Source organism: Calidris pugnax, unplaced genomic scaffold, assembly GCF_001431845.1.
Source record: "Calidris pugnax isolate Ruff unplaced genomic scaffold, ASM143184v1 scaffold24, whole genome shotgun sequence".
In the NCBI taxonomy this organism is placed as follows: domain Eukaryota; kingdom Metazoa; phylum Chordata; class Aves; order Charadriiformes; family Scolopacidae; genus Calidris; species Calidris pugnax.
The window spans coordinates 15,530,774-15,542,897 of NW_015090922.1; the positions used below are offsets into that span (position 1 = coordinate 15,530,774).

At 34.0% G+C, this 12,124-nt stretch overlaps 1 protein-coding gene across 1 annotated transcript in view; it reads left to right on the forward strand.

Moving 5' to 3' along the window:
- BTBD9 (BTB (POZ) domain containing 9) overlaps positions 1 to 12,124 on the forward strand; it is a 117,392-nt gene that overhangs the window by 13,079 nt on the left and 92,189 nt on the right. The window contains exon 7 of the mRNA XM_014950696.1: positions 2,971 to 3,090. Coding sequence (XP_014806182.1) covers positions 2,971 to 3,090 — 120 coding nt within the window. The remainder of the gene's footprint in view (positions 1 to 2,970; positions 3,091 to 12,124) is intronic.

A 12,124-nucleotide genomic window follows, 5' to 3' on the forward strand; every position in this document is an offset into this window, starting at 1 on the left:
CCTAGCTAAGATGTAACATTACTGACCAGAAAGTTGGTTATGTTTTACCTCAAACCAGGACATAAAAAAAGCATGATACAGTGTTGGAAATGAAAATTACAAGCTTTGTTTGAAAAAACAGTGTTTTTTTTAAATGCAGTTTTGGTTGCTTACACACCACACCATATTTTCTGATACTAAACTACCTCATGATATTTCAGTCCATTTTTTGTGTCTTCATTAAATAGTTTATATTACTCATGAAAGTTAACATAATTTCAATTGTTTAGTTTTCTATTTGCCACTTAGTTTTTAACTGATTTTATTTCAGTTTGAAAAACAATATTCTAGTTCTTTTTCAGAGACCATATTTTGTACTTAACTTCCATTCCAAACCTTGAAGGAATGTTTGTTCTGATTTTTTCAATATATAAAAATATTAAGAAATGGCACACTTTAACAATAATTCAGATAGTCCATAATTCACATTCTAAATAAATTTTACTAACTACTGGAGTTATTAGAAGCCACTTCATGGTGAGACCAATGAAGTGTGAACTTTCATGGATGCCTTAGCCATTTCATGCTCAACTACTTTAGATTGTTGCAGAATGCATGAAAGATCAAATTATGCATATTTGAAAAATTGAGTTACAGTCTAAGTAGGAAAGGTTCTTTTTATCTGACAAATTGAATATATTAATTTTATAACTTGCAATGACAAAGATTTTACATTTAGCAGAGAGCTCATGCAGGTATTCATCAGCAATTTTCTAATAAAAACAGTTAAACAAGCTACTTATACTTTTAACACATCATTACCTTTCTGATAAAAGATTAATTTTATATTACTTCCAGAATAACGGTTTAGAATTGCAAAACAGTTGAATTTTGTTTTCTTAACCAAACCATGACACCATGTTATTTTAGAAGAGATTGTACTAATGTTTTATTGATTTTTATTTTTATTTTTGTAAATTATTTTAAAAATATTAATTACAGTTATTAATCATTCAAAACAACCTGCCTGAATTTTTAGCTATTTAATTGTTGCAAGTAATTTCTGACTCAGTTCAACTGAAATTTACGCTACTCCTCAATTCCTTTTAGAGAGATTGAAAAGTAAAACTTCAAAGGTGCAAGGGGCTACTTCATACAGTAATATACTATTTGTCCCAGAAGATCAACTAAATTTATAAACCAATTATCAATCAATTTTATAAAATTTGAAAAAGTATTAGAGACATATTAATAATGAGGAGTTCTCTAGCAATTTTTAGGGGGCTTGTAACTGGTAAAATACCCCTCATCTGCAAGGCAGAAATCATCACCTGTTGAAACTTGGGGAAAAACCCTTCTCATTGGGACAACTTAAAAATCTTATCTGCTTGGTGCCCTATGCCATTCCTCTGAAATTTGTAGAACAAACCATTTTTGGTGGCAGAATATCAGACAAAGTCATAAAATCACTCTAGTTTGGAAAAGATCTTTAATATCATCAAGTCCGGCCATTAATCTAGCACTGCCAAGTCCACCACCAAACCACATCCCTATTTTTTTAGATGGACCTCTATTCTGGAGTTTTCTGTCTTCATAAGATACTGAGGGTACAGTGGTTTAGGGTCTAGTTTCTGTGTCATCCTGACTTTCTTATTTTTCTGTGGAAAGTTTGCTATTGGACTTTCTTTTGCTGCTTGCCTGACCTGAATTGTTAGGGTTTTTTTTCCCCTTAGTAGCTCAACTGGAAAACGAAGCATTTGGAGTGCTATATCCAGTCGTGGGCTCCTGAGTAAAAGATACTGACACACTGGAGTGAGCTTAGGGCACCAAGACAATGAGGGCTTGAGTGCATGATGTACCAGGAGATGCTGAGAGAGCTTGCTGTTTTAAGAGGAGAAGGTTTAGAAGGGGGAACTGAAATATGCAAGGGCTAGTAATAATAATGTTGCTGAAACAGTGTATTTCTTTAAAACAGTTGTGAATATTGCACATCTGGTTGGTGTGAATGTGAAAGCTGATTATGCAATTCGCATCTTGAAGGCTCTGCATTACCTTTTGAAGTTCGTAAATTGGTATTAACAGTGTTATCTAACGTTTTAAGAATTTTTAAACAATATCAGGTTAGATGTCTACCCCTCTAAATCCTTGGCAAAAAAATGGAAATATTAAGGGCATTAATGTTTAACAAAGAACATTTGTGTAGAATTCTGGAAGAGCAACTCTTCTTTGAGAAATAGATGTGAAAGGAGGGTAAGTGCTAACATGGTGCTGTTGAAATGCCTGTGAATGTTAAGTGAAAGAAAATACTCTGAAACATATTTCACAATTTGCTAAGCCGCAAGTGGAGTTTCTACTTCCTCCAAATTATTACTATTGTAGGTGTTATATGGAAATAGTTTTAGTTTGGGTTTGCTTTCTTCTGACATCGCTGTAAGCTAAATCTAATTGATAAGCAAGAGGAAGACACAGATTGTGTTGGTGACTCTTTTTTTTTTTGATGAGGTAATTTTAGGGTGTGGAAGTAGTGACAGACTTAACAATGTGTTGTAAACAACTGAAATGGTCAGAAGTGAAGAAGAGCATCAGTGAGACAATGCTTATGAAGTAAATCTGCTTTAATCAAGTGAAGGGTTTGAATTTGTAATTTTGATCTGCTACATGCTTCTTGATTTTTCTTTCTTGATATGCCAATAGAAATAATAACTGTGTCCCTGGTGTTTTAGATTTACTCCATACAGAAGGAATGCAAATGATTATGACTGAGTCTCCATTACATTTTTTGAGGGTCAATGGTCTCGTCTAGTTACTGCAGATTGTGAGTGTTAGGATGTTTTAAGTCATTCTGAAAATGGGTCTTAACGTAGCTGCTTGTTATACAGGTCTGTGGGTAGGAAGAAATAGCCTTCTTATCAGCATAACTGAAAATCCAGAAGAAATAATGCCCAAGATGTATCTGCTTGTATTCTAACCAGTTTTTTTGACAATCCATAGGTCTTATTCCTACTACATTGAGGTGTCCATGGATGAGTTAGACTGGATTCGGGTTATTGATCACTCTAAATACCTCTGTCGGTCCTGGCAGAACCTGTATTTTCCTGCCCGTGTCTGCAGGTTAGTTCATCAATGTAAAGTTTCATGGCTGTCATTAAATAATTTAGACACCAGAATAAGTTGGTGAATTTTGTATTATGTATTTCTGATAATGTATGATATACACAGTCTTCATCAGCTATCTTAAAAAAAAAATAAATTTGTCTGTGTTTTTTTTTAATATAAATATAGGTGATAAATTGCAGGGATCCTGTTTTGAAAACCCTGGTGCTTCCATCTCTAGCTATGTATCTTTCTCCTTTTCTCCTGGCTTTTTTTTTTTTTTTTTCTTTTTGAGTCATACTCACTTTTCTTCTTGCAGCTGATGTGGTTTTTTTCACTTAGTAGTAAACATCATTTCTTGTCTGCCAAAAGGTTTAAAATGTGTTTATGTACTTACTATAAAGCTTGGAAATATGTTTTGATATGATTCGTATATTTCCTGCTGCTGCATTGAAAGAGTGTTTTAAACAGTTGTGAAAGAGAGGAAGGAGAGAGTTAGGAGTAAGAAGGTTTGAGCAATGATGTGTGTAAACCAAAGCAGCTGGATGAATGTCATTATTTATTTATTATTTAGTTATTAGGGTGATGATGTCTTTTTACTGAAAGTGCTGGGAATTCTGGAAGAAGCTTATGATCGCACTGAAGCTGTCTTATCCAAAAACTGAATTGAGGTCATTGACAGAAAGGCCACAGTGTGTAGATTCTGAAGATGTTATCATCATTAGGTTTTGCGTCATAGACCCAAAGAGGAAATGCCCTGTATTGTGATAATTATTCTGTAGACACAAACTTTTTAATCAGTACAGCAATTCTTGGAATTCCCAAGGAGGGAAGTGCTTTCTTTTCCCCAAAGAATGACCTTTTTCTGTGATCTTTACTGCTTCAGAACATGGGACTGCTGGGAGACAGTGGTTCTGGGAAAGAGTGTGGAGGGGGTGTCACTTGTGTCTCTCTCAGGTAACTCTTTCCCAGCTTCCCTGTACTTTTAATAATACTGAATGTAACTGACTTGAAATATATTTTTCCTGATACAAACAAATGCGTTCTCACCTTTTCCCTTTAAGTTTTATGATTTTGACGTTAGTGGTTTCTCATTCTGAAATGGTTGGTGCTGTCCCCTAGTGTGTGTGTGTGTGTATGTGTCTGATACATTTTTGCTTAAAGATGTCTGTGCTAAATCACCTAGCAATGATGAAATGCCTCGTGGAGTTTATAGGTGTTTTACATTTCCTGGGAATATTCTTGTGTGTGTGAACTTAACTTGGTGCAAAGTGGAGGGATTGTTAGTAAGCACAGCTTTTTTGCTTCCATCATGCTAGCAAGAAGATTTGAAGAGAATTTAGGGTATTATGGTGGGACTTACTTTATTGTCTTTCAAAAGGGCAGCTATCCTTTGGCCTTATCCAAAGACTTCTCCAAAAGTGAGTTTTCTACTTCAACATCAGGTTCTCCACAGCTGGGCACAGCTGTCTTCATCTGTGCGTGTGTGTGCGCTGTTTTGAGAGCATTATTGCTCTGTTTTGGTGAAAGCTTTTTTTCTCTGGTGAAAGCAGAGAGCGAAGAGTGGAGGGGAGTATGTTATTCCAGAATTTTAGTTGGTACCTTACTGATTTTTTGGGACGTAAGGACCTTTTGTATATTCTAGCTCTTTGATGATCTCTTAATCCTCTGAAAGTGAGTGGCCCTCTGTTGGAGGAGCAGATTCTAAGCAGGCAGTTCATTTCATGTGATGTTTTTGTATGCTACTTAAATGCATCCACAAACACACCTGGAAACCTCTCCCTTGCAGTTATTTGAAGTTGTCCAGGTAACTACAGCACAGATTTCCTTATCGCATAGTCCTCATGCTCTCATTTTCCCTCTGCTGCTCAATAATCCCTAGTAAACCTGTTATTCTCTATAAATCTCTGTTTCTCATTATCATATCTACAAAGTGATGAGGGAATTCCCTTGAGGTGCAGCTACTTTGAAGAATGAGCGAAAAAGCTAGTGAAAGTCATGTAGCAGCATAAGTTTATGAGTACTTATTGTTAAGGAGCAGTAACCTTAAGGCAATATGAGTTCTCAGTTGTGAGTCAAGATGATAATTCAGAGTGGTTTAGATAAAGTTGTTCTGTAATCTCTCTTCACGTCAGTGAATTGAAGCCTGCATTATATTAAAGGTGCTAGTCAAAAGTTAAAGTACTGTGACTAGAATTTACTCTTCTTATTTTTCTTTCCTGTAAATAATAAGAAAAATATATTTTAAATGTGACTAGAAATATAAAATTACTGACAATTTTTGAGGAGTTCCACTTCAAGAACTTTGTATTTATTTATTTGTATTAATAAGTCCAACTTGAAGGTTGGCCCTGCTTTAATTAGGGGTTTGGACCAGTTAATCTCCACAAGAGAAACTTTGAGTGGAGGAGCCTATATACAATACATATTAGTATTTGTTAGTTTTATTTATCTGGCTTTTAATTAATATTCTATATAGAAAGAAGTAAGCAAGGAGGACTAGATTTTTTTTTTCTGTCTCTAATTTCAGGTTTTTGTGATTATCTATTTAAAAAAAAAATGTATTTACTTAAATGGGTTAAACTAGTTATCTCTAGGATACTAACATACACAAAAAAATTCCTAAAATATGTAGCAGCTTTTTGTCATCTAAAAAGAGATCATCTCCAGTGTTGTGACCACAGATTTAAAATATGAGCTAATATGAGATTATTTCAGAATGTATTATTTTAATATTTGATATTCTGTTTTTACAGATAAACTATGCATGCTTATCAAAGGGCAGATATGTTTTAAGTGTTTTACATGTGCTCTGTTTAGAAAGAAATTGTTACCAGATTATCAACAGGTAATGAAAAAAATCCAATTTATTTCATTTGAAGATGTAAACGCTTGCCCTGACTCACATTTATTAGCACTAGGTTAATCAATGCATTCTTTACATCCAAAATTAGTTATGTTTTTATATTGCTCAGCAGTGCTTCTACGGTGTACTCTTGAGTCAGTGTGATAAGTCCCAGTGCCAAAATTTTCCTGTTCGTGGACAAAAGTACTGAGTGAGGAATGCATTGCAAGTATCATGCTCTGCTCTGTCTTCTTGCCATTGTTTTTAACATTTATTCCCCTTTTGTCTTAGTAATGCAGATAATAATCTCTTTGCAAGCAACCGCTTAGGGAACCATGCAAGAAAATTTTTTTTTAAAGGTTTTTGTACGTTGTCAGTAGAAGATGCTGGAATAAATATCTTTTCACAGTGTGGTTTCTTACCAGTATAGATTTGAGATAGCTGATGGTTTGTGGTTGTTTTTTTGTTTTGTTTTCTTTTGTTTTGTTTTCTTTTGTTTTGTTTTCTTTTGTTTTGTTTTCTTTTGTTTTGTTTTTTTAATTTAAAAAATTAGATTTTACCCCAGAGTGCTTTGCAGCATCACTGTATAGGATGAGTGTTACTACTTCTTGAGTAGTAATGGTGAATTGGAGACAGGGGTTATTGGCTGTGGGTTTTATTTTCACACCTTGTTTCAAAGCAAAGGAGTAGAACATGCCAGATTCTGTACAAGTTGTTGAAGGACAGCCTGTTTGTGTCTGATAGTCTAGAGCAATTGCTCAAATATAGGTTATAAAGAGAATACGAGCTCTGTAACATTAGGCAAGGTTAGATGCTTTTTTTGAGTTACCTTTCACATAAATATTAGTTTTGCAAGGTGAGAGCTGTCAAGCGCTGAACTAATGTCTTCACCTGAGTTTTAGGAAGCTATTCAAACATTTCCATGGCTATAAAAATTGATGGAGTGTATCTTTTATTTGCATGTGTGCAGGTTGGTTTATTTGTTTGTTTGCTTTTTTGGAAACCTTTCACTTTTCTCATTAAGCCAATGTATCCATTTTCAAATCTACAGTCAATGCTTCTTTTACGCAAGTTGGGTGAAAAAAAATGCAAGCTTTGACAGTTATTTGATAAATAAAATAAGTAATTTATATCACAATGAGTTAAGACCAGTTCAATCTCCCTAGCAAGTAATTTGTCGTATTATATGTGTCGTAGCCTCTATCGTGACTTTTTTTTTTTTTGTTACATGGAACACTGTGGAATATTCACAATAGTGTTAGTGTTAGGGGCATTATTGTGCTTTTTATGAAAGCTAATTTGTACTTGGCAAAGCATGTACCAAGCCATCCAAACTGATTAGACAGAATCAAGTAACTAATGTGATAAGACTATTTACACTCTTTTCTTCTTCCTGTTCATTACTTGTGTGCTCCACTGTACATTTTTAATAGGTTCAGAATAACTTTTGCTGGCCATAACCTTTGTCTAGATTAATAGATGGAAAATGTAAGGGCAGTAAAAAAAAGACTCTGAAATTCTATAACAAAAACGAGATGGGAAGATTGTTTATGCTTTTTCACAGACAGAAGATGATTTATTTGCGATTTGCAGGATGAATCCCTGTGGAAGATGTCCCTGCCTGTGGTGGGGGGGACGGTTGGAACTAGGTGGTCTTCAAGCTCCCTTCCAACAAAACCATTTTATGATTCTTTCATTCTATAATGTAGATATGCAAGCTAATTTGTACAAGGAAGATTCTTTATTAGGCATTGAAACTTAGTATAACAGGTGAGAGAGTGTTGCTGTATTTTAAGGATTTTCTTTAATAGGAGAAAATGCTAGGTGTAATACCTGGGCTTTTTATTGATGTCATTGTATTTTAAAAAAACTTTTAATTTTTGCTTTAAATACTTTCAATATCCCACCACCTTTAAAAACTGAACAGCCTTACACTATGCAGAAGAAGCAAATTAGAGATTGGGATTACAGGGCAATTTTTTCTTTGTTAATGTGGTACTGAGTTTGGTATTTTTCTTTTTTTTAGAATTTCTTTTGGTCCTAGTTTCATTGTTTGCACTCATATAGCAATTTTCATCTAGAGCTGAAGAATTTCTTTAGAGGAAAAACAGAAGGTGGAAAATAGTCATGTAAGCAGGTTCCTGTCAGAATTAGAAATGAGTGTCGGGTTCATATTACTCCAGCTTCATCTTTTAATAGTTAGGCAATGTAGAAGGGAATGCTTATGTATTTGTTATCCTCCTGTGCTTTTTTACTAATTTTTTAAGTGAGTATTTTTCTTTCAAATTTCCAAGTATTTTTAATGTGTAACTCCTAATTAAACCAACAGTTTACCCTGCCATTAACCTGAAAAAATTAATATCATCTTCTGGATTATGTTAAAAAGTTAAGTCTTCCTTGTATCACACTTAATCCACAGTCCTGACAATGTTGAATTGTGTTGTTTTTCAAGAAATCAGTGATTAATATCAGTGTATTTTTCATAACCCATGTGGATATCAAATTGAGTATGGGCAAGCAATAATAGTTATTTTTTTTTTAAAAAAAGGGAGATTTAAAAATCAAGGTAGCAGTCAGAGTTGTGATTCTAAGATGCAGCTTTTTTGGGGGGATAAAAGAGTGCAAATGCATTAAGTTAATTGTAATATTTCTTAAGATCTTTAAATAGGCAAAGCTGGTTTTTATTTTATCTTTCTCACTTTTTTCATCCTTTCATTTTTGTTTTGTGGCTTCACCTTTTTACTTTGTCCTAGACCACAAATTTTTAAGAACATCATTAAAATAATTGCAAGAAAGTGAAAAATTTTGAGTGATCTCAGAATAAGTCAAATGTAGCCACAAGGTGTCACTATAATAAAAGTTTAAAAGACTTAATTTCCTTCTGTTTAATTGTGTGAAATTGTTATTTCTAGTGTATATTGTGCTTGTATACTAAACTTCCCAGATCTATGGAATCATTCTGGTTTGCTATTTTTGCTATAGAGGAAGCAAGTACAGAGAGAGTACATCAACTCAGAAGGAAACTCTCAATTAATTTTCCATGTTATATCTGACATTGGATGATGATGAGCAGTATTTGCATAACCAGACCAAGTTATAGTTTGAAAAGTATTGCTATTTTGTCAGTAATATCAGAATTTGAAAAAGATAATGAAAGGGGAAAGGGGTTAATTTTTATCTGCATTTGCTACTATTTTATTGTCTTATCTCTTTTTGAGATATTATAATGTGACTAATCAAAGGGAAATTTTAATTAACTATTACTGCATAAATTTTTGGTCCTAAGGCATGTTTTTATTAAAAGAGCTGATAAATGCTTGTAAAATAATGCTGTAATTGTGGGAAATTATTTAAGCATATTCTTTTTGCTGTTTTTTAATTTGTTTTAAATTGAAAAATATTGAGGTTTTTTAATACTACTAGGTTGAATTAATAGATATGTGATATGTTTAAATGTGTCATGTTTCCCTTAATTGGCTGCTGTAGAAAGCGTGGTATAGAGTTATTTTTGCTTTAGAAGGTGTGCTTGTATATTAAATGTATTTATCAGTGCAGATAGAATTTCTTACCTTGCCTTTTATTAAGCATTGAAGATATTGGGTGGTTTTTTTTGTTCAGTGCTTCAGCAGTTTTTGCTACTAATGATTACACCATTTGTAATCCTTTGCCTGAGTGAAGATGAATTAAATTGTAGACTGCGTCTCCTGAGCATTGAAAAAAGCAGAATATAAAAAGAGTAAATGTTTCAGTACTAATGCAGTTCTAAACCAAGAAATTGTGCAGTTGTGCACAATTATTTTCCAGGTAGTAACACACAAAGAGATGTGATTTTTCAAGTACAGGCTAGGCAACACTTTTTTTCTTTAATTCTCTTCTTGGTCAGGCAGCCAGACCTATAAACCTGTGCTTTATACTGGTGATAGCGCAGTCATTTTATTTTTCTTTCCACTTTGGAGAGTCACTCATTGAAATTAGTTGCTGATTAGACAGCAAGGTCTCACTTTCAGCCTTACCGCTAGGTCTCTGACATGCTTAACTGTAGGAGATACCCTTTTTGCAGTTTTCCTGTGCTTGGTGGAAACTTAGTCAGCCAGAAGGTGTTCTGAATATGGTTCCGTTTAAGAAGATGTTGAAACAAGTGAGGAGTTAATTCTTGAGGAAAAAGTAGTTGGAGCACTATCCCAGGTACTTGAAATAAACTGAGAAGAAATCAGTGTCTGCAGATCTGATTTAGCACTGGCTTTTTTAGCAAATAATTCTGCATCCCCTTCCCTCCCCCCCCCCAGCAGAGGATGGTGGTGTTCAGAAGCAGCAGTCAGACATCCAAAAGAGGCTCTTGAACATTGTTTTAACTTAAAATGCAACCTTACTACGTCACTGACCGAACTGAAAAACAGACTAAGAGTTGCTGGCAGGAGCCTGTGGTAAGCTCTTCAGTCAGTCTGAAAAGCATTCAAAAATTGTTTTTCACTGCTAAGTTATAAATATCCTTATTAAATAACTTTTTGCAAATGGGATGATTAAATTGTGGCAACTGAAACCATCTTTACCTTAATTACCACACTTGAGAAATACAAATGGTTGCATAGGCAACATGTTGATAAGTTACTTTGTTTGTACTGTGCTTTGGGAAGCATTGACTGTTACGTAAATATTTTATTTCTGACTGTGCAGATATGCTGATGTTTCTGACTTTAGGAAAAAAAACCCACCGATCATTGCTACACAATACAAATTAGCTTTTCTTCATTTCTGAGTAACTGAAATCTTAAAATCCTTTCTGAATTCTAATACTGTATTACATACAGTGATAATGTAGTGTCCATAGATAAGTAAAAATTATCTTGGTTTGTATTACAGAAACATACTATTAAAAGAAAGCAATTTTGAAATGTTATTCCAGACCTTTGAGGGCTTTCACTGATGTTATTTTCACAAATCAATTTTCACTGCAGGCATGCAGTTTTGTTTTTTGTGGGTGGGTTTGTTTGTTTGTTTTTGTTATTTTGGTGTGGGTTTTTTTGGAGGGGTGGGGAAAAGTGTAATCACTCCTCCTAGTAGGAAGTGATCGTATTGAGGAATCTTTATTGGCATGTTTCCAATACCTTGCTTTTTAACTTTGTGAAATACAAGGAAATTATTTCCTGAAGTCTCCATTTTAGTGACTAGGTGCTGCTTGATTATCTTTCTATCTATAAGTTTTTAAACATCTTTTTTTTCCAAGTTGTGTTCAATCTGGCATTTTTTCCTTTCCTAAGGTAAGGTGATAGTCTCAAATTTTTCAAAACATGTAGATCATCTACACAGGATCAAGAAAGCTAATGCTCAATCTGGGACAGAGTGTTTATTGATTTAAAAGATCCCTTTCTTCATTTCAGGTTAGGTATACTTTTGATCTTAAGCTTACACATCTAATAGCAGCTCCAAATGTGGTCCTAGTGATATAGAAGCTCATTTCTCTACAGGCGTAATCAATAACATTTTTCATCAAGAACTTTATCAAGGCAGCTTTTTTCTTCTCAAATGCCTTCTCTGTCTCTGCCATAGCAATTTCAGTTTTCCTAAGCTAAAGAGCCCAACTCAGCTTTGAGGAAAAGCAGAAGAGCTAGTGTGCATTTAAGCTGTCGATGACAGCCTGCCAGACGGCTCATCCTCTGAAAATGAGTATTTGTCTGAAAAAGTGTGTGTAGAGGGGTCAGTATGGCTGTATAGAAATACCTGAGAAATGTGACAGCGAGCCTGCCGATGCAGTTTGTTGGATATGAATTATAAAAAAGTATAGCATATTCTTTTCTTATTTTTTGGTTTATGGTTTTTAACTTTTTAAGAGATCTAGATTACGTATTTCTCATGTTTGACATAATAAACACTTTTCTTTTTTTTGGTAGCATGGTTAGAATTTCTATTCTGTTCTGAATTTTGATGTATCCATTGTAAGTTTCTTAAAATGTAAATTGTTTCTAGGTCTGTTTTCAAGCTATTTCATCTCATAAAAGAGATCTGACATAAGTAAAAATTGCCAGTAGTTATTCAGCTTGATGGTGATGCATAGAAATACACCTAAATAATAATTTATTGAATTATTCGTAATAAACACAACTTGCAGTAGAATTTAGAGTTAACGTTGCATAAGAGAAATCTGTGTTTAAAAGGCATCTTCAACACTCTTCTTAAAATCCTCTTCTGTGATTTCTGTTGCATTCTAAG